Source organism: Adiantum capillus-veneris, chromosome 22 (assembly GCF_014529385.1).
Source record: "Adiantum capillus-veneris isolate H3 chromosome 22, ASM1452938v2, whole genome shotgun sequence".
NCBI lineage: Eukaryota > Viridiplantae > Streptophyta > Polypodiopsida > Polypodiales > Pteridaceae > Adiantum > Adiantum capillus-veneris.
Window position 1 is genome coordinate 142,473,558 of NC_140952.1, and position 23,128 is coordinate 142,496,685.

The 23,128-nt window shown below is 44.3% G+C and overlaps 2 protein-coding genes across 5 annotated transcripts in view; both read right to left on the bottom strand.

Annotated features, from left to right (window-relative positions):
* Nucleotides 1-1,255, bottom strand: LOC147430349 (uncharacterized). Its single transcript, XM_086494827.1, has 3 exons — nucleotides 1,166-1,255; nucleotides 977-1,005; nucleotides 1-900 (listed from the first exon to the last, which is right to left on the bottom strand). The coding sequence occupies exons 1-3, from the start codon at nucleotides 1,253-1,255 to the stop codon at nucleotides 771-773; spliced, it is 249 nt and encodes an 82-aa protein (XP_086350953.1). The 3' UTR covers nucleotides 1-770.
* Nucleotides 1,134-23,128, bottom strand: part of EMB1968 (ATPase family associated with various cellular activities (AAA)) — a 27,580-nt gene continuing 5,585 nt past the window's right edge. The window contains exons 11-13 of one of the 4 annotated variants that reach the window (XM_086494823.1): nucleotides 1,599-1,682; nucleotides 1,402-1,510; nucleotides 1,134-1,318 (exon numbers count right to left, since the gene is read on the bottom strand). In XM_086494823.1, the coding sequence (XP_086350949.1) occupies nucleotides 1,409-1,510; nucleotides 1,599-1,682 (186 nt within the window). In that variant the 3' untranslated portion in view covers nucleotides 1,134-1,318; nucleotides 1,402-1,408. Of the gene's footprint in view, nucleotides 1,511-1,598; nucleotides 1,683-23,128 lie in introns of all 4 variants that reach the window. The other 3 variants (XM_086494825.1, XM_086494822.1, XM_086494824.1) reach the window with 3 other exon arrangements.

Here is a 23,128-nt window from a genome sequence, read left to right on the forward strand (position 1 = left end):
AAGTTGTGTGTGCATTCACCTCCCGAACTTAATAGCCTGATCTCTCCTCTTGAAGAGCACGGCAGCTTCCTCTGAATGTGAAATAAAAAAAAGGCATGACAGTGTACAAGTTAAAACCACGATGGAAGGTACCAGCTCGCCGCAACAATAGACATGTTAAATATAGTGGATGGTTTGTGCTCATCATCGTTGACAACAGACATAATGTTCCAATGTTTTCTTTGTCGCTTTGTATGTCACGTCCACATCAAAAGAGTACATAATTGTCTACACTATTCATCCGTTGGGCCTGTGCTCTCAAATTTGGACAAGAGTATAATCCTTGCTTGGCTATATTAGTACAATCAAGGACTTTCATTCCACAGATACCCACTACAATTCAAAGAGCACACTCAAAATTGTGACTATTTGCTTAACAATCCCGCACATTCTGCGGACACCCATTACAACAGCTCAAGTCCCTACTTGTACTTTTGTTTTTTTGCTTTTCGGTTTTTGCAAAGCCAAAGGGCACTCATGTACACCAAATTGTCTCACAGACTGATTTCAGCCTCCAGAAGACTTTCAATAAAAATCTCTCTCTCTCTCTCTCTCTCTCTCTCTCTCTCTCTCTCTCTCTCTCACACACACACACACACACACAGCAATCATGCAAGCAGCAAACCCTGAAAAGCTCAAAAATAAGTCCGGGTTTCTATGACTGTGAGCGACCTCTAAATTTGCCTATGGCTATGCACACTTGCTCACTGTTTTGCACTCTACCATGAATTTCAATGGACCTTTTGCACACATGGGCTCTTGCGCCTGTCTGTTTGCATCGGGATTATGGTCCCAGTCCCAAAAAAGCTATGCATAAAAATAGGAGGGGAAACCTGTGAAAATAGTGTAGAGAGATCCTCCCTGCATCCAGTATAACAATCAGATCCTAAGTTATGCATAACCGAAATAAAGAGGGGGAAAGAACCATCAAGTAAACCTTGTAAAGTGACAATTATCTTTGTAATGCTCAGTACGTCCAATGTAACAAGCCACACTCAGTAGCTCTGTAGACAGTTTCAAAAAACTAATACAAGGATCTTTTCCACTGCAAAAAGAAGAAAGGGGCGGGGGGGGGGGGGGGGGGGGCGCCATGCTAAAAAATAAGTAACATAATTACCCGCTGCACCTGAAAATTTTCAACATCTGGAGGCATATGAACTTTTAGGATCACGGTAACATGAACTGTCTCGTCAACAGTAGACCCAACCTTGGGCATGAGTTTAGCTGTTCTACCTGGGCCCTAATTTCAAAATCATAAGAACTAGAAAACCTCAAGCTTCTGCACAAGCATTAAACACTGATTATCTTACCACCCTTGATTCAGGGGAAACAAGTAGACCATCCTGCTGCACACATTTATACCAGGTAGTCATACGAAAGTAGAGTCTTGTGGCATATTACAGAAAGACCGCATGGTACCACTAGCCACATCAAGCATTTGCAAGTACTCGTCTGCACCATCAATTAGGCACTGCATCAGGAAATGATACGGTCAGTAAACCAAGGACCCTCAAGAACCATTTTTATCATCACTAACAACACCACAAAACACCCCTAACTTTGTCAGCTTGTGCAATTCTTTCACAAATCTGAGCCTTTTGGGTATCTGAAAGTTCCTCATCAGGTACAACCACATCATAGAGCTGCAACACAATCAATCAATCAATCGATCGATCTCTCACAAAAAAAAAGGTGCTGTAACCTGTATACGCATACTCTGGGATACTAAAATGAGCCCATCTCAAGGAAGATACCACTCCTAAAGACTACTCAGACCAAGGCCCAAAGACTATGGGTACCTCTCATGGTGGCTTGTGATGAGTGAGAATGAACAAATACAAGGGAGCAAAATGCTATGTGGTATGGCCATAAGCCAGAGCCATAAGCTCCTAATCATAATACATATATATGATGAAGTAATAGTCATAGTGGAAGGTTCCGCATTAAGCCTTCAACATCATCCACAAATAAATGCAGCAGATCATACTGAAGAGAGAACATCTCATGATGCATATCAAAATCATTTACAGTGGCAAGTACAAAGTAGCATATTTAGAGTGTCTCGGCTGTTTAGCGTGAAAACCTGATCCACTGATGTGCCGCAATGACTGAAGACTCTTGGCCCCAGAGTCGTGGGACAGTAATGAAAAATGGCCATAAGCAGAATCATGAAACACAAGCTGCCCAAGTGCCCACTGGCAGTCCTGTATGTGCAAGCATCCACGAGCATGAAGGCAATTTGAAAAGCAATGACTAAGGACTCTTGGCACCACAGTCACGGGACAGTAATGAAAAACGGCCATAAGCAGGATGGTGGCCAGACAAGCTGCCCAAGTGCCCACTGGCACTTGGGCACCAGAGTCACGGGACAGTAATGAAAAACGGCCATAAGCAGGATCGTGACCACACAAGCTGCCCAAGTGCCCACTGGGAGTCCTGTATGTTCAAGCATCCAAAAAAAATAAGCAATCGCCCTGCTAAGCCAAAGTCCCGATATGCATGACCGGAACTGAGATAAAAACCCATGAAAAAGCTTCCGATCAAGCCAATACAGTAAATAACCTGTTTGCCTGCGCCAGCAGCTGTATCCCCTGTGCCTCCCCAGCCACACCCAATGCAACCTTCTTCACCTGCACATGCTGGTGCTAACTACCCATCACCTTTCACATTACTCACTCAGACACCATCAGCTTGCACGCTTTACACACTCTGCTGTCACCACTGCCTGTCACCTTGCAGCATCCTGTGTGTGTACCCCTGCCATATTGCTGCGTAGTAAGCCCTAATGCAGACAGCCTATTGCTAGCTGTGCTCGCTACTGTGTATCCAGTTTTGCTGGTATGTGCCCACCATTCGTCCACCCCGCTGTTGAAACTGAGATGTGTGTTTGAAGTGCCAAGATGTCAACTAAAGGGGAATTCAAAGTTGACCTTGACCTCGACAGTGTTGAACTGAGAGGTCTTGGCGATGGTGTGACTTAAGACTTGATTGCTAATGACAAGTATAAACAAAACGGAAGCTTGATAAAAGAGCAATAGACATGAATACTTAAGACGAGACAAACAGAGACAATAAGACAAAAGGCTAGAGCTTGACTGATACCATATCAACAGTAAAATTGCCGAACGGCTTAGCGAGTAATCTGTATGTACAAGACACAAAACCTGTTGCAGCATGACCACCCACCTGATGACATGGACAGCAATACGGATCTCCGCAAATTGCATTGGCATGCTGATGTGGCAGCAGTATGGACCCCCACGTTTTGCACTGACATGCCACGTGGCAAGTTGTACGGATTTCCGCAATTTGCGCTGGCTGCTTTTGGGGCTTTGCTTTTGGGGCAATCCTTCTAAGAATAAATAGAGCCCTTGGGGCCTCACTTTGCAGAGAATCTGGACACGGAGTCTAAGAGTAGAGGTCCCGCAGGAGTTGTAACTTTGCTCAAGCACTAATATAAAAATAAATACCGAAAGGGGCGCCAGATTTTGGGGCCAATACCTCTGGGCACAAAACCACACTGGCCATGTCGACTCTGTTTTAAAAGTGTGATAAAATTGTGAAGTATTTTCAGTGATTCTCTCGTGTGTCGTGCCAGATTCTTGACTTGGGGTGTTCAAGTCTATAACAACAGACAACGCACTAAAGCCCAGAGGTGATCCACCAATTCTTACCGATTGAGGGTAACGGGAATGCCTCCACATGTTGATCAAAGCAAGGCGTACAGCTGCAGCTTCCTCCAGAATGTTTATGATCTTCAAGAGTAATGGAACAGGCACCACGTGCCAACAAAAAAGGACAGACTGAACAACTTTAAGCACTTCAAATAACACTGAACTAAAAGAGATGCACGACACACAAGACGCGGAGTGGAGGAGTTCCACCCCAAAGGAGCATTGGTCCCAAACCCTGGCGCCTCTTTCGGTATTTCTTTATATTGCTTCTTCAACAAGGTACAACTCCCATGGCTTTGCTTTGCATCTCCCACGGGCATATTGCCAAAGTGAGAGCCCATGGATCATATTTAAAGGCCCTTAGCCTCTAAAAGCAGTTTACATTAAAAGCTTCAAGTTCTAAAAGCATTTGGTCCCAAAAGCCGAGGCCCAGAGCTGCCAGCACAAATTATGAAATCCGTACACCTGTCACATCAACAACCAGCAACGCCAATTGCGGAGGTACATACAGCTGCCACGTCAACGTTTTTGTGCTAGATCTTTTGTGGGTTTTGCTTCTAGTCCCTTGGGCCCTATCAAACAGGGTTCCACAAGTTGGTATAAACTTTATTATTTTAACTCTCCCACTCAGCGAGGATTTGTAAGTTAGTAGGGCTTCCTTCTTCTTCTCCTTCTAGCGTTTAGGCCCCTGAGCCCTCGGCCAAAATCTGCGGGTTGGCTTTGTTCTTCAGTAGCTTGACACATCAGCAGTTTGTGACGTCCCCTCTTCTTGGAAGAGAGCAATCGTCTGCGATTGCAGCACATCTGCAAAACACTCAAGTTATCTCAAAAATTTCCAAGGGTCGTTCCGAGGAACATTTCTAAGAACAATCATTTTTCTCATTCCAAATTGGAGTTCTTGATAGCTTGGGTCGTTAACTTCCCAGGAAATCTCATCCAATAAGGAGTATATTCTCATTCCAGATCGGAGCTCTTCATATTTAGGCGTAGCAAAATTAACCATCACACCTAAACCGCGCTGACCTCTAAAGGGTGTCTTGATGCACTAAAATTCCATACCCATGCAATCTCATCCAATTAGGAATATTCAGTGGTTGGCACATCACAATGCAACACAAATGCTAACATATGCATGTTACAAGACAAAACGAACAGCACCGCTAAGCACTCCCCCGAGACGGTATGAACCTACTCAACTACTACCTCGTCACTCCCCCCACAAATAACCTAAAAAGGTCCGGACCATGAGCTCAAGGACTAATACAACCAAACGCTCCCCACACCGCAGCCTGCGTCACTTGGAGGTTTCAAGCATACAACCAAACGCTCCCCAGACATCCCGTCTGCGTCGCTTTGATTTTCAAGCAATACCAAAACAACATTTCTCACTCCTCCATCCAAGAGTAAATCACCAAGCATTGAAACCAGTATTAAAACCAGAGTCAAAACATTTCAAATCGGCACCATGACAGGTTTAAAACAAATACCATCCATTTCAAACAAATTCCAAACAGAATCACCAAACAAGTTCTCAAACAAAATTCAGAAAACTGCTAAATCAAAGTGAAGAAGCATTTTCAACATCAGTCGAGCTCGAAAAGAAGATTGGCTTTCCATTCTCAAACCTGCGACAAAATTAGGGTAGGTTTCTTCCAAAAATTTATAGCCGACCATAGCATGGTCCATAAGCTCTTGAATCGTCCAAATTGTGGCTTGGTAAGACAATGTTCCCGTAGCAGTGATGATAGTCCAATGATATAGAAACCACGCTCGGTCTCCAAGGTGATCGGCTCAAGAACAGACACCAGCTGAGAGATGTCGAGAAATTTCAAGTTGTAAATTGCTAGGGTTTCCGTGGCAAGCATTTCTGGATACCCCACTGTACCAAAAGCTGCACTCCGAAGAAAGATGTTAGAAAGTATGTAACTTCAGGGAAAAATTTTCTTGAAAGCTTACCAAGTCCTTGGAGTGTGCGGCTTGGTAGCTATAAACATCCACCACTTCATGGCAAAGCCTCTAAAAAAAATAATTGCTTGAAAAATCTTTAATCCTTCTCTTGCAAGTGGTATTGGGTTCTTTATGGCTTATGCCTTGTAAGACGTAGTGATGAAGACGGGAGTGCGGCCAATGCGCGATGCACTGTAATAGGGAACGGGCCGAACGTAACCCAAACGTTCCGAATCGGCGTTCCGGACGAGTCCCGTTTTCGAAACGAAGTCAAGGATGGAACACCGTTCTGGAACGGTGTATAACCAAAACAATGTTCTGAAGCGGGGAAAACGGGCAGAATGCGGGGCAGAATGGGCAAAAGTAGGCATTTAGGGGTAGATTTGGGGCTGTTTGGGGGACATATTTGGGGCAGTTTGAGGGCAAGTTTGGGAGCAGTTTTTGGCTTGATTAGAAGTTGATTTGCGACTAAGCTCAATGGAGGTAATTCAAGCCTTATTTTGGTCGACCGTTCCGGCCTCCCCGATCCCGTTCCAGGTAACTATGGAGGAATGGACTAAGGATGGGAGTGGCTAATAAGTCCGGGCAGGGACACAAACATTCTTTGAAAAAAACAAAAATTCAACTAGAAGTGCCATCTTGCTTTGTCTGCTCTTTGGTAGGACCAGTACGCTTTCAGAAAAGCACACAACTGGAGCTCTCATACCAATGTAACGGGACGAGCACCACGTGCCAACAGAAAGAACAAATTGAACAACTTTAAGCACTTCAAATAACATTAAACTAAAAGAGATGCATGACACACGAGACGGGGGGTGGCGAAATTTCACCCCAAGAGAGCACTACCCCAAACCCTAGCACCCCTTTCTGTATTTCTTTATACTGCTTCATCAAGGTATGACTCCCATGGCTCTGCTCTACATCTCCCACGTGTAGACTGCAACAGTGAGAGCCCATGGATCATATTAAAAAAGCATTTGGTCCCAAGAGCTAACACCCAAAGCTGTCAGCACAAATTACGAAAATCCGTAAATGTAAGCAACCAACGACAACAATTGCAGAGGTTCGTACAGCTCGCACGTCATCATGCTTTTATGCTAGGTCTTTTGTGAATTCTCCATCTAGTTCCTTGGCCCCATCGGACAGGGTCCCATAAGTTGGTACAAACTTTATTATTTTGACCCCCCACTCGACGAGGATTTGTAAGTTAGTGGGACTTCCTTCTTCTTCTATTGCTTCTAGTGTTTCGGCCCCTCGGCCGGGACCTACAGGTTGGCTTAGTTCTTCAATAGCTTGACACGTCAGCAATTTGTGACACCAAGCAATAGTCCTCCATGCAATTGTGCTTCGACATAGCAATGCTTCTCAGATCATACGTTGAAATCCTCTCCATGTCTACTGGGGGGCAAATTTTGAGGCGGGACTAGTACTCGAGGTTTCTCAAGCACCTGAATGCAACGTGGATGGGGAGTGTCACGGGGACGGGCACCACGTGCAAACGAAAAAGAACAGACTTAACAACTTTAAGCACTTCAAATAGCAGCTGAACTAAAAGAAATAGAGAGTGCACAACACAAACACAAGGGACACTTTACTTCACTTGAAAGAAATGAACTGAACTCAATGATAGAGAGACGAGAGAGAGAAAAGAAACGACACAGGGGTTGTCGGGTCCCAACCCTCGAGGGCCCCCTTCCTCTGTTGCCACAGAAAGTACTTTCTTTATTCTTTCACAAATGCTACTACAATGACTAAGTGCTGAGGATGTTGATGCTAATGGATACTAATGCTATTGATGCTTGGTACTGGGTACTGAGGTACTAAAGGGGTACTGAGGTTCTATGTCGATGATGATGATGTTGTCGACGAGGTGTTGATGGTCTATGTCGACAAGATGATGTCGACGACGGGTACTGCTGGTCTATGTCGAAGACGATGATGTCGACGACAGGTACTGCTCGTCTATGTCGAAGACGATGAAGTCGACGACGAGCACTGTTGGTCTATGTCAAAGACGATGATGTCGATGGCGACGATGATGCTGACGACGACGGCGACCATCATGAACACGACGATGTCGCCGTGACGACGACGACGCGAGGCTAGGGCTGAAAACTGAGATTGTTGGGAATCTGCTACGATCAGGTACTGTGCCAACGACGACAACGATGTTGACGAGGACTGCTGTTCTAAGGGCTGAAAACTGAAAACGCTGGCTGATCTGTAAGGCTGAGAATTGGCACTGGTGTAAGGGCTGAAAATGCGGTAATGTGTCGTGGCAATGACGATGACGACAATGGGACTCTGACGATGACGACGTCCAAGACCTGCGATGACAATGACAATGTCGACGACGACGATGGTGTTGACAACGACGACGTCAAAGCTGAAAACTGAAATATGTCACGATGGATGGCTTTCCGGCGAGGATCTGCTGCCGGGAATGGAATCGAGGATGCAACGAGGCTAAAGGATGATACTGTTGCAAAAATGCTGGTGGATGAAATCTGCTCCAAAAACGCTAGTGTTGTTGGGATATTGCTGAGAGAGAGACCACCTGCCGGGTGCAACACTTGGTGCACCACCTTCTCTTGCCTCCTCTGCTTCTACTGAGTGCCCAATGGTTTTCTTTTATAGTTTCTTTAGCAATTTTCCCTACCTACTTTTCCAACAAAAATCACTTTTTCCTTCTGCTGCCTCCTTTGCTTCCACTGAGTGCCCGACGGTTTTCTTTTATAGTTTCTTTAGCAATTTTCCCTACTTAATTTTCCAACAAAAATCACTTTTTAATAAATAAGTGAAAAATGTGTACTTTGGAAAAAAGCGTTCTATGCTCTCGAAAATGCTCATGATGGGATAATTGTTATGTGCAAGAGACGGTATGCAAGCCTCATCACTATATCACACGTGCATGGTCAAATGGGATCAATGGTGGAGGAGGAAAAGGCGGGGCGCGTCAATCATGCACCGTCAGATCTGAGATTGCCCCGAATTTACAAATTTTCCCCGAATTTACTAATCGGCCCACATTTACAATATGACATACTCGAATACCCTATATTTCAACGTACACATGAGGGCATAGTGGTTAGTGCACATGGCTTGTGGTGGGGAGGTCTGGGGTGCGGATCGACCCGAATTTACAAGCCTGGCAGAATTTACTTTTCTCCCCGAATTTACCAAACGCTCCGAATTTACCAAACGCGCATTTGACGGCCCAGATCACCTCAGCCGTCGATCCCATTTGAGCATGCCCATGAGAGATAGTGTGGAGGGTATGCAAGTGCGATCGGCCTGGACATGCGCATCCTGCTAGAGGCTCACAGAGGTGCCAGGCTCAGTCCTAACAAGACTCATGCTAGACTATGGCAAAAGCATGTCCACGTAGCGCAAGTGAAGTGCGCACGTGACACCCGTCAAGACCCTCGTCGTCGTCGACATAGATCCACAAAACCTTGTCATCAACATAGACTCCATCAGTACCTCGTCATCGACATCGTCGTCGTTGTCGTTCTTTCTCATCTGGCTTACTGGTTGTACACTGCTCTCTGAGACTTGCTATTGCAGCTTTGACCAAGTCATTCTTTCTCATCTGGCTTATTGGTTGTACACTGCTCTCTGAGACTTGCTATTGCAACTTTGACCTCTGTGTCCAGGATCAATTTTCTAATTCACTGCAGTCAATGAATATACTTCATGATTGGCCAAGAGACTTTCAATGGCCCTTCCAATGATGGCTGTATTCAAGACTTTCTAGTAATTGTTATGACTAGCCTGGAGCTCTTGCATTTGTGTCTGCAAACCAACATTCCTCTGATCCAGTGCCTTCTATTCTTCAGTAACCTTCAGGATCTTTTCTTCCTGCTCTTTCAATTGTTTAGCCTGTTCTATTACCTGATTTCTTGACTGGCAAGTGCTTTGCTAGGCCATTGCACTCATCCTCTGATTGCTTTAGTTTCTGTTTCAGATCTTGGTCCTCGAGTACCCTTTGGTATTGGTGTGCAGTGACCAAGGCCTTGAGACTGTAGGAATTAGGATTTTGGGCAGAATTAGGGTTTTTAATTTTAGGGTTAGGGTTTCAACAGAATTAGGGTTTCGACACATCAACAGTTTGTTACATCTCCCCTTCTTGAAAGAGAGTAATCGTCCGCAATTACAGCATATCTGCAAAACAACTCAAGTTAGCTCAAAAATTTCCGAGGGACAATCAATTTGCTCTTTTTATTAAGGAGTAAGCTTCTCCTTTCTGTTGTTTCGATCAAGGAGTTAGCTTCTCCTTTCGGTTGTTTTGATCAAGGAGTTAGCTTCTCCTTTCGTCCAGATCGGAACTCTTGATATTCCGGCGTAGTAATTAGCCATCACACCCAGACCGTACTGATCTTCCACAGGTGTCTTGATGCACTAAGATTACATACCCAGGCAATCTCATCCAATTAGGAATATTCAGTGGTTGACACATCACAATGCAACACAAATGCTTACATATGCATGTTACAAGACAGAGAAACATAAAGTCACCGATGAACACTCCCCCCGCATAACCTAACAAGGTCCGGGCCGGGAGATATTCAACGACTCTCTCATTATTCCTCCCGCATAACCTAAAAAGGTCTGGGCCGGGAGATATAGAGGCCTTTTACAACCAAACGCCCCCCAAACCGCAGCCTGCGTCATTTGGAGGTGCTGAGAGTAACCACTACTCAGACTTCTTAATACTCCTCCCGCATAACCATCCAGGTCTGGGCCGGGAGTCACAACAACAATTGTTTTACAAGCATACAACCAAACGCTCCTGAGGCATCGACCTGCGTTGTTCCGAGGTTTTCAAACATACAACGAAACGCTCCCCAGGCATCGGCCTGCGTCGTTCCAAGGTTCAAACAATACCAAAACAGTATTTCTCACTTCTCCACCCGGGAGTAAAATCACCAATCATTGAAACCGATATTAAACTAGAGTCAAACAATCCAAATCGGCACCAAAACAGGTTCAAAATAGATACCATCCATTTCAAACAAATTCCAAACAGGATCACCAAACAAGATCAAATAGAACTCAAACATAAAAAGCAATCTCGACATCAGTCGAGCTTGAAAAGTCGACTGACTTTCCATCTTGAAACCTGTACCAAAAATTAGGGTTAGGTTCCAATAGAAAAGAACAGATTGAACAGACTTTTAGCACTTCAATAACAACTGAGAGAGAGAGAGAGAGAGACGACACGCGACACAGAGTGGCGAAATTCCACCCCAAAGAGTATAGGCCCTAAACCTTGGCGCCCCTTTCGGTATTTCTTTATATTGCATCAACACAGTACAAGCCGGTACTCCAGACTCTGCACCTTCTCCAGGAACCATGCCAAAAAATGAGCCCTAACCTCATATTTAAAGGCCCTTGGCCTAAAAAGCAATTACAGTGAAAAGCCTTCAAAACTCAAAAGCTTTTGGTCCAAAAAGCAATGCCAAAAACTACCAGCTTTTTGAAAATCACGATGGTGTCCATTCATCAGGCCACGTGTCAGCCCGCCACGTCAGCAAATTAGGGTTAGGGTTAGGATTTTTTATTTTAGGATTAGGGTTTTGGGCAGAATTAGGGTTTTTGATTTTAAGGTTAGGGTTTCAACAGGATTAGGTTTTTGGACTGAATTAGGGTTTTTGATTTTAGGGTTAGGGTTTCAACAGAATTAGAGTTTCGAACAAAATTAGGGTTTCTAATTTTAGGGTTAGGGTTTCTACAGCATTAGGGCTTCGACACGTCAACAGTTTGTTACAGCCAAGGTGCTCGGACTCTCAGCTAGTAAGTGGCCAAGACGCCACTCCAAATAGTCTTCATCGGTTTCTAAACACTAATTTGTTATTGGCATAAGGGCTATGAGCCACACAGGCTAAGAGCCATTGTCAAACCTAGGGTAAGACCCAATGCTGTTATTTCTTGGGTGATTGTTCTCCAACTTGAATAGATCTATCCCATGGAGTTCCCATTGATGTTAATGGCCAAGCAAGAGTCTTGTCATTACAGATCTTTTCGGTGTTTTGTACGCACTAGATGTTTTTAGTGCGATGCTCGAATTGAGTTTCTGATAATCTTAAACTCACATCAGTTGATCTCTACCACGGAGTATGGATGCAGCAATCAGTTGAGATAGCATGGTTGTCCATAAGAGCTAGGCATCTCCCTTGTGTAGACCTCTTGCTCTCTCTATAGCACTACGAGCGTCTATGGCAGCACAGTTTTGGGGTAAGACCCAGCGGGTGATTTACTTTGATCTATTCCCGTTATATTTTCAAGGAAAGGTCCGCAATAAACTACCACGCGGTAGCGAACAAATTCAACTTTTCAAGTTGATTCCAACCATTCTGTACACATTTGACTATGTTGATTATCGTTACCTGCTAGTTGAGCAGTTCCTACAAAGGGTCTTACCAAGGGGTTGGACTACGTAGATTCTAACCAACTGGTTTAGATTGCGAAGGCAACACCCAGGGTTTCCAGTGCAATGTTGCTTGTTTTTTCCACAGGTGGGTGAGGTGCTCTTGTGCATTTGAATACGGATAAGTGAACATTCAGTTCAAATCTCCACGTACACATCTATTGATTTGGTGTTATTCCATTTTTTAGTATGCTTTGCTTGGTCTTTTCAAGTCGTATAAATACACTTGAACGTTTTAGAGCCATGCCAAGGGCATGTCGGAGCAAGTATTTTGGGCCGTCGTGTCCACTATACATTATGCTATTATGAACCCACTTGTCGTGTTCAATTTGGCACATGTTGTCACATGGGATACACCATGGTCTAGGAACTCAAGGAGTTCGGTTTACCCAGTGTGGAGCAAGGCTAATGAGGGTCCCTCTCACTCACGTCGTAGAGTGTTGGCAATTACCTCCGCACACAAGTACATCTTGTACTTTAAGGATGTTCTTTTTTTTTTTAAACATCCTTACATGAGACATATTCCACATGTGGAGAATATGAGTCTTTGGGACAGACACTGGCGTCGCTATTTCAATTATGTGTCGCGACGATGTCCCTAGGTGCTTGTCTCATCTATTTTCTAGACCATTTTCAACACGACGTGTCAGGAGCAATTTCAGTGGCCAGAAAATGTAGGATACTTAGAAAGACTTGACTTGTTAAGGTACAAGTGTTGCTAAACAACATTACAGATGGTTGTTTTAGAAAGGCTATGAGTTGTTAATGAAAAAGTTTCATTGTTTGTACCTAGAAGTGATCATTGTCTCACCTTCTATTAGGGTTCAGACGTTTCAGTAAGGCTTGCAAATGATTGCAACTGAAAGTATTTAATTTCTTTTCAGACCTATTTACATTCCTCTTTAATGTGTGCTAGGAGCATCACATTTGCCATAAGTATTGGCAAGGATGAACATGGATATACACGTTTGGATCTGTTTTTTGCTAAATACATGCACACTAGGTGTTATGGACCCTAGTGTTTAGCAAAAGCTGATTTGGAACGGCATGCGTATTCATCAAGTTGTTGCTTATGAAGCATTTTGCACTCTATGTGCTACTAGTATCTCTATGAGATTACTTTTGAGTCTACCAATCACCAACAGAGGTCATTGCTCGGTTTGGGTGCTTGTGGATTTTTCATGTTAACCACGATGGTACATTGTTGATTCTCAGTCATCTAAAACGACTGTCTGTAAACCGTGGGGGAAACACACCTCAATACTGTCAGTTATCCAAGGGGATAGGAAAATTACAAAGTGTAATCTTGTGCTAAAGGATATACAAAGTGCGTACATTAGTACCACACAATCTAATTAATAAGCATTTATTGCTCTACTTGAAGTTTGCTTACCATCAGATAAAGCAAGTTTGCGATTGGGTTTAGTCTCTTCATGTTTAAATCAAGTTCTCAACCTTGAACACTACTTATGGTGGGGTTGTTTACTGATGAAATTTGAGAACAAGTCAAGAACTTATACTTAGCTGATGAGTTATGTCAGCAAGTTACTTTCACGGAAAGCAAAAAGCGGTACTTTTGCAGGTACATCTTTGTTGTGATAACTCGTTTAAGCATGCTCATGTGCATTCTAAATGGAGTCTATGTCACAAGGCAGGCACCACGTGCCAATAGAAAAGAACAGACTGAACAAACTTTTAGCACTTCAATAACAACTGAACTGAAAGAGAGAGAGACGACACGCGACAAGGAGTGGTGGAATTCCACCCCAGAGAGTATTGGCCCCAAACCTTGGCGCCCCTTTCGGTATTTCTTTATATTGCATCATCATAGTACAAGCCGGTACTCCAGACTCTACACCTTCTCCAGGAAGCATGCCAGAGAATGAGCCCTAGCCTTATATTTAAAGGCCCTTGGCCTAAAAAGCAGTTTATATAAAAAGCTTTCAAACTCAAAAGCTTCTGCTCCAAAAAGCATAAAAAGTTTTCAAAAGCTTCTGGTCCAAAAAGCAATGCCAAAAGCTGCCAGCGCAATTTATAGAAATCCATACAGCCTGCCACGTCATCATGTCAACGCAATTTTCGAAATTTGTCTGTTGCCTTAGGATTAGGGTTTTTGGCAGAAATTAGGGTTTGCAGGTTTTAGGGTTAGGGTTTCCAGAATTAGGGTTTCAGCAATTAGGGTTCCTGACAGAAATTAGGGTTAGGGTTTTCTGCACTCGGGCAACCACGTCCTCACTCTGTGACACTTCTAAGTTCTTCTGTTGCTTGTTCTTCTTAGGGTTTAGGCCCCTCGGCCGGCATCTGTAAGTTGGCTCCATTCTTTAGGCTTCGACACGTCAACAGTTTGTTACAGTCTTCACACTAGATGGTTCCAAAAGGACAACAATGTGCAAAATCACGATGTTATTCTTGATTTCATTGAACCTCCTACTGTGCCGTGTTTTGATCAAACAAACAATTGGATCCATGACGGATACCACTTCGGAAAACATTAGTGTTCTTATGAAGATCCTACCACTTTTGTTTTCGTAGACAAAAACGCTTCTCCAAAGAGGGGAGTAATGTCATGCCAAGGGTAGGACTATAGGAGGGCACGGCCCTGGCCAAGGGCCGATGGATACACATGCGGTACAGGGGCTATATATAGGAGGGCCAAGGGCCTATATATAGGTATGGTTGGGTGGTTATTGGTATGTCCATCTCCCTATGCCCTTTCAACCTTGTTCTAAGACCTCCATGGCTTGACTTTCAGACTCGAATTGCACCCTGAAGAAGCCTCTCCCGAGAGGAGAGACATTCACAATCTTAAAATTGACGTGAAGAAGCGAAGCTTGAAAGTAGTCCTTCAATAGCCTTGCTGAGCATAGACTTCCCACCACTTTACAGGCCAAAGAACAGGACTCCAAGCTCACGGTAGATTCGTGAATGACGCGCAAGGTGTCAGAAGAAAGATGAATAATAATCTTATTATCTTTCGTGTAATAAGGAAGGGTGGAACCTTCGTAGCAAATTCAATAATTTCAAATGGCGCCTTCCCCATCAAAGAGTGGATCGTGTTTTTGTAGGCAAATTCCACCAAGGGCAAAATACTTTTCCCATGTAGTCTTCTGATCCAAAGAAGAAGATTTCAATAAATCCAATAGGACTGAATTTGCAATCTCAGATAACCCATCTGTCTGCGGGTGGAAAGATGACGAGAACTGCAACCGTGTGCCAATGTTCTCCCAAATAGCCTTCCAAAACAAACTCACATGAATCGGGGATCTCTGTCAGAGGCAATTGTCTCAGGCATGCCATGTTATCTGAATTTTTGGGCAATGAACAATCTCGCTAAGTGATCCGGCTTGACTGTTTTCTTCATTGAGGTTGCTTGCTAAATCTGTCAATAGCAGTCCAGATACCATCGTGCCCACTCTGTGTCTTCGGGAGATCAAAAATGAAATCCATAGCAATACTTTCCGAGGGGCAAGTGGGAATGGGTAAAGGCTGTAACAATCCCTGTGCTTTCTGCCTGTTAAACTTGACCTTCTGGCATACCAAGCAACTACGTACAAAATCGTCCACATCCTTCTCGAGTCTAAGCCAAAAGAAGTATCGCTCCACACCTTTCAAGGTGGTATCAATGCTGCGGTGACCCGTAAATGGTGGACAGTGTCGGGGATAGTGATGTGAATGTGATGTGGATGTTCGGTGACAATCGTCTTCGTGCAAGTACTAGATATGTGTTGTCTAGTACGTCAGTACTTTGGATCAATGTCTACTGGACTTGTTGCTGGCTTATGTTGGTTTTGCAGGCATAATCGAGGGCGATTACATTTCTTTCAAGATAGGGGTATATCATGTGGCATGACCTAAAGGATGGACTCTAGACAAAAAGAGGTCAGAGGTGAGAGCCCCGCTAAAAGATACAGAAAAAGTGTTATCAACTTGCAAAACCAAGCTGGGAAGCCAATAATGGAAGGACTTTCACTTTTATAAGTTGTACCAACTTATAGGTTGTCGAGTGACACATCCAACTCTATGTGTCCGTGGACAAGCTATAGCATGACCAACGTTCAGTTCAGTCAAGTCAGTCTAGAAAAGGAAGTGATCTAGCACTTTTGTGAGTCTGTTCGCAAACCGTGCATGTCCAAACAGTTAGAGTAGATGCATATCCTCTGGTTGCACATAGCATGATCATCAGATTTCCATTAGAACCCATCAGGAGTATTTTTACAGTGCATAGATCTATTTTCCCTATTTTTGATATTTTTCACTTATTTTTAAATGACTTTTATTGGAAACTAGGTAGGGCAATTTTGCTAAGATAATATATAAGCAATCCCTAGCGCTAGCATTTCTGGCAGAAAAGCAAGGAGAATGTCACAAGACGGGCACCACGTGCCAATAGAAAAGAACAGATTGAACAGACTTTTAGCACTTCATTAACAACTGAACTGAGAGAGAGAGAGAGAGACAACACGCGACACGGAGAGAGAGACAACACGTGACATGGAGTGGCGGAATTCCACCCCAAAGAGTATTGGCCCCAAACCTTGGCGCCCCTTTCGGTATTTCTTTATATTGCATCAACACAGTACAAGCCGGTACTCGAGACTCTGCACCTTCGCCAGGAAGCACGCCAAAGAATGAGCCCTAACCTCATATTTAAAGGCCCTTGGCCTAAAAAGCAATTACAATGAAAAGCCTTCAAACTCAAAAGCATCTGGTCCAAAAGCAAAGCCGAAAAGCTGTCAACATAAATCACGAAAATCCGTACAACAGTCAACGCAAAACGCGAAAATCCATACAACTTGCCACGTCATCATGTCAACGCAATTTTTTAGAATTTGCCACGTCATCAGTTTGTGTGTGTGTGTGCGGGTCTTGCTTTATTTTAATCCTTTATGTCACTTGGGGCCCCATCGAACGGGGTCCCCATAAGTTGGTAAGACTTCTTCTTCTGTTACTTGTTCTTCTTAGGGTTTAGGCCCCTCAGCCAACATCTGCAAGTTGGCTCCATTCTTTAGGGCTTTGACACGTCAACAGTTTGTTACATCTCCCCTTCTTGAAAGAGAGTAATCGTCCGCAATTACAACATATCTGCAAAACAACTCAAGTTAGCTCAAAAAATTTCCGAGGGTCATTCCGAGGGACAATCAGTTTGCTCTTTTTGTTAAGGAGTTAGCTTCTCCTTTCAACTCATTTGATCAAGGAGTTAGCTTCTCCTCTCGTCCAGATCGGAACTCTTGATATTCCGGTGTAGTAAAATTAGCCATCACACCCAGAATGTATTAATCTTCCACGAGTGTCTTGATGCACTAAAATTACATACCCAGGCAATCTCATCCAATTAGGAATATTCAATAATTGGCACATCACAATGCAACACAAATGCTTACATATGCATGTTACAAGACACAACAAACAGCGCCGCTGAGCACTCCCCCAAGACAAACGGTCTGCGGTATGAAGCTACTCAACAACTACCTCGTCACTCCCCCCCGCCAATAACCTAAAAAGATCCGGGCCATGAGCTCACAGGACTGTACAACCAAACGCTCCCCAGACCACAATTTGCGTCGTTCCGAGGTTTTCTAGCATACAACGAAACGTTCCCCAAGCATCGGCTTGCGTCGTTCCGAGGTTCAAACAATACCAAAATAGCATTTCTCACTTCTCCACCAGTGAGTAAAAATCACCAATCAATGAGACCAGTATTAAAACCAGAGTCAAACATTCCAAATCGGCACCAAGACAGGTTTAAAACAAATAGCATCCATTTCAAACAAAGTTCAAACAATACTTTCTCAAACAATGTTCGAAAGTATCTAGCTAGAAAACAACTACAAAGGTCATTCAGGGTTTTGTTCGTGGAACCGAACTTTAAGGACAACGAGCTTGCCCTTCTGCATCACGGTGATGGTTGGGTTCCGGACCTAGAGAGTTGCATCATTCTTGTCGTGCTAGGGCATGCCCAAGAGAACGTCGCAATTGCCCAACTTCATAATGTGGAAATCGGCTTTTCCATGATAATCTTCTATAGTCACTGGAAGTGCACCAATGAGCGGTACCACTTTTTGAGTTTGCCCCGTGGCTAGCTTAGCTTCAATTTCTCCACCCTCTGCATCATAATCAAAGTGTTGAGCTAGCTCCGAGGTCAAAGTAAATAAGGGCTTTCAAGCCGTTGACTTTTCCATAAGCTCTGCATAATTTCATTAAAACTCTCGAGGTGTATACCATAAATATCGGGTACTAGTCCAATAGCAAGTCTAGCCTTCTTGACCGGAGGTGGCCCCGAGGATTTGTCTGACGTGGGAGCAGAAGGTTGCACTGAGGACGTCGAGGCTCGCTCGGGACATGTATTGAACGTATACCTTGTTTGGAAACATTCAAAGCATCGGCCTTCTTGTAGCAACGCGTCTCATTGACATTGTGTCAGACGAGGCCGTTGAGGTTGGTTTTCACAGGATTCCCGAGAATTTGTTTCTTGTTGCCGAGAGTTTTGGTTAGTGGCCGAAGGTTCTTCTATGGTAAATTCCAACTTTCCTTTCATGAGCTTGTAGCTGACCGCAGCGTGGTCCATAAGCTCTTGCATGGTAGAGACATGCTTGGAGAGACAATATTCCTGCAATGGTGATAGTAGTCCAATGGTGTAGCGCTCGCACTGGTCCTCTAAGGGAATGAACTTAAGGACACTGGAAGGTACACGTCGAAACCTTTGGTTATAGTCGTCCATGGTTTCGATGGCAAGCATTTTCAAGTTGCCCCACTCTGCCAAAATCCGGACTTCAAACATCGAAGTCATGTAACTACGTGCAAAAACTATCTTAAAAGCTTGCCAGGTCCTTGGAGCATGCGGTTGTGTCGCAATTGAACTCCACCTGTCACGTGACACATCCAACCCTATGTGTCCGTGGACAAGCTACAGCACGACAAGGGTTCAATCAGTCCAATCAGTCTAGATTAGAGGTGATATAGCACTTTTGTGAGTCTATTCATAGACCGTGCATGCCCAGTCACTTAGTGTAGATGCATATCCTCTGGTTGCACACAACATGATCATAAGCATTCCCATCAGAATCCATCAGAATCCTTCAGGGGAATTTTCCATTGCATTTTACCTATTTTCCCTAATTTTGACATTTTTCACTTGTTATTTTTAAGTGACTTTTGTTGAAAAGTAGGTAGGGCAAATTGAGTAAGTTTGTATATAAGCAAACCTAGGCTAGCACTAATTGGCAGAAGAGGCAACAGGAGCACCTTGCTCAACAGGCAACTTCTCAACAAGACCAACACCCGAAGTACCCTAGCGTTTTCTCTCCACAGAAGACCTAGTGTTTTTGCATCAGATCAGCCTTGGCGATTTGTGCACAGCAGATCAGCCCGGCGTCATCACGACACAGCAAATCAACCTAGCGTTTTGCATTTGTAGAACCATCGGCAACAGCAAGACCAATTTCAGCCCTAGCGTTTTTGGGACAGCAGAGCACCTAGCGTTTTGCAATTCCTGCGCGACGAAATCAGTAGAACCACCAGCGTTTTCAGTTTTCAGCCTTTAGACGCCGCAGAAGAAGTCTCGAACCTCGCAAATCTCACCTTCCCGCAGCAGATGCTCGTCACACGGTCAAATCCCGCAAGTTTTACAGTTTCAGCCCAGAAAACGCAGATTTCAGCATCTGCATTTTCAGCGCGTCGTCGTCGCATCGTCGCCATTGACATCGTCATCGACATAGAGTCAGAATTAAGCAGATAGAAGATTTTCAGTTTTCAGCCCGTCTCGTGGTCGTCCTCATCGTCGGCGAGTCCAAGCATTGTAGAGATTTGTGCAATCATAAGTAGACCGCTCTCGCCATAGAGAGTTGGGGCCTTCGGAGGAGGGTTTTACAACGTCTCTGGTGTCGTATCCTCTTCTCTATCTCTTAGTCTCATGCACTTCCATTCACTTTGTCCATTCACTTTGTTTGTGATCCTAGCATTCTCTCATTAAGAACGGAAGGCTCTCCCTTCCATAAGAACAAAAGGAACCTTGAGCACAATTCGGAGCACTCATCTTCAGCAAAGCGCAAACATTCATTTCGTTGCACCTTACACCACCATTGCATAGCATTATCTTTAAGAAATTCTGCTGCTCGAGAAATCTTGGATTCTTCTGTATAGTTCCCTAAAGCATAAATGTTGTCGAATTGCTGTAGGAACTGCAATGCTTTCTTGCGATCTTTCAACACGAAAAAAGTGAAAAATTTGACTGTCGTGCCGCCATCTTTAAAATCTTTGGGTTGGTTAGGCGGATATCCTAAGTATGGATAGTAAGGGTATCCAAGAGGGCTCCAACCATTGTAGCCTGGTTGCTTGGTGGTGGTGGTGGTGGTGGTGGTGGTGGTGGTGGTGGGAGCAATGGCGGTGGCAAAGGCGGTTACACTGGATCAGGGTCAGATGATTGCACTATATTCCTGAAAACTCCCCCAATCGGAACAGACGGCTGAGAAGGTTGCCGGTTGAAAGCTCTCGTACTTTCTCGTGCCGGAGGAGGAGGTACCACATGGGGCATCACAAGGGGTAACATGTAGCTCAAAAATTGTTGAAAACTTTGCAGCATCGGAAGATTCTACTGAGGATACCGCGAAAGAATGTCGTGAAGCTCGTTGAGCAAAAACTGCAAATATTCTGTTGAATCCATGAATTCCAAATCTTGGGTTCTTTATGGCTTATGCCCTATAAGACACAGCGATGAAGACGAGAGCACGCCCGATGCGCGATGAAGTAAGGGTGAGAGTGGCTAACAAGTCTGCGTTGGAGGGCCAAGATACCTCAAATAAAATTCCAATAGCTCTCTCTGCTCTTTTGTGGGACCGGTATACTTTCAGAAAAGCACATGCCTGATGCTCTAATACCACTGTCACAAGACGGGCACCACGTGCCAATAGAAAAGAACGGATTGAATAGACTTTTAGCACTTCATTAATGACTGAACTGAGAGAGAGAGAGAGAGAGAGATAATACGCGACACAGAGTGGCGGAATTCCAAATCTTGGCGCCCCTTTCCGTATTTCTTTATATTGCATCAACACAGTACAAGCTGGTACTCAAGACTCTGCAGCTTCGCTAGGAAGCATGCCAAAGAATGAGCCCTAACCTCATTTAAAGGCCCTTGGCCTAAAAAGCAATTACATTGAAAAGCCTTCAAACTCAAAAGCATCTGGTCCAAAAGCAAAGCCAAAAAGCTGCCAGTGTAAATCACAAAAATCCGTACAACAGTCAGCGAAAAACACGAAAATCAGTACAACCTGCCACATCATCATGTCATTGGAAATTTGTACAACCTGCCACGTCATCATTTCAACACAATTTTCAAGAATTTGCCACGTCATCAGTTTGTGTGTGTGCGCGGGTCTTGCTTTATTTTAATCCTTTATGTCACTTGGGGCCCCATCGGACGAGGCCCCCATAAGTTGGTAGGACTTCTTCTTCTCTTACTTGTTCTTCTTAGGGTTTAGGCCCCTCGGCCAACATCTGCAAGTTGGCTCCATTCTTTAAGGCTTTGACACGTCAGCAGTTTGTTACAGAGAACACAAGCATAGGTTGCAACACGTTCCTCCCTCTCTCTCTCAAGCAAGATCCACCCCCTTAGGTTGGCGTTTATCCACAAGACTAACCCAGAGTTTTCAGCAGCATGAGAACCAGCGATTTCAGCCCTACACTTGGCGATTTCAGCAACCTCAGGCCAACGTTTTTGCAGCAGCGTTTTTAGCCATCAGGCCAGCGTTTTGCAGTAGCGATTTCAGCCTAAGTTCAGCATTTTCACAACCACAACTTCAGCATTTTGTTGCCCTAAGAAGACCAGAAATCCAGCGTTTTACAGGGCAGCAGAACAGCGTTTCCTTCAGCAGCAAAATCAGCGATCCATCCATCATCCAATTCAGCGTTTTGACAGCAAGGAGACGGTGTTTTCAGCCTTCAAGCCATAGCAGCAGATAGCGGCTCGTCGTCATCGTCACCGTCGTCTTCGAAGCATTCAGTTCCCCACATTAGCATCACTTAGCCTCACATCTACACTTGTACCAGATTTGTGCAATCAATAGCTTAGACCTCTCTCGCCATCGAGAGAGGGGCCCTTGGAGGAGGGTTTTACAACTTTCCGGTGTCGTATTCTCTTCTCTCTCTATCTCTCAGTCTCAACACCTTTATTCACAATGTTTATCCACTTTGTTTGTGATCACTTGCACTCTCTCATTAAAGAACGGAAGGCTCTCCCTTCCCTACGTAAAAGGAACCTTGAGCACACTTCGGAGCACTCAAACATTCACTTCCGCTACACCTTACATAGGTCCTGCAGATGGGACCCAAAAGGACTAAAGGCTCAAAAAGAAGCGTAAAAAGGGTTGATGATGTGGCAGATGGACGGACCCACGATTTACACTACTGATGTGGTTGATAGTATGGATTCCTACGATTTGCACTCGCTACTGGAGCGCTAGCTCATGACGTGGTAAATGTACGTACCCACGATTTACAATATTGACGTGGCTGACGGTACAGATTTCTGCAATTTGCGTTGGCTACTGGAGCACTAGCTTTTGGAACCCAGATGCTTCTAAACTTGAAGCTTTTCATGTACACTTCTTTTGGAAGGCCCAGGCCTTATAAATAAAGTGACAGGGCCTCAGTCTTACGCAGATACGCTTGGGAGCATTGTTGAGACGAAGATCCTTGCACATTGTACTTTGTGAAGCATTAATAATAAAGAAATGCCGAAAGGGACGCCAATCTTTGGGGCCAATCTCTTTGGGCGCAGGACTATGCCGTGTCGTATTGTCTCTCTCAAAGTTTTGTTCATATCTTTCAGTCTGCTTGCGTGTGTCGTGGTAGATTTCCGACTTGGAGTGTCCAGATCTGTTACAGCTTCCCTTTCATAAGCTTGTAGCTGACCGAAGCATGATCCATAAGCTCTTGCATTGTCGATACTTCTATAGAAAGACAATATTCATATAAGGGTGATGGCAATCCAATGGTATATCCCTCGCATTGGTCCTTCAAGGAAGTCGACTTGAAGAAAGAC

Excerpts from the sequence above, each read along its gene's own strand:
- LOC147430349 (XM_086494827.1), bottom strand. The coding sequence starts at position 1,255 with ATGCCCAAGGTTGGGTCTACTGTTGACGAGACAGTTCATGTTACCGTG. Across the intron at positions 1,006-1,165 it reads CAGATGTTGAAAATTTTCAG|CATTACAAAGATAATTGTCA; the intron begins GTGCAGCGGGTA and ends GGACGTACTGAG. Across the intron at positions 901-976 it reads GATAATTGTCACTTTACAAG|GGAGGATCTCTCTACACTAT; the intron begins GTTTACTTGATG and ends TACTGGATGCAG.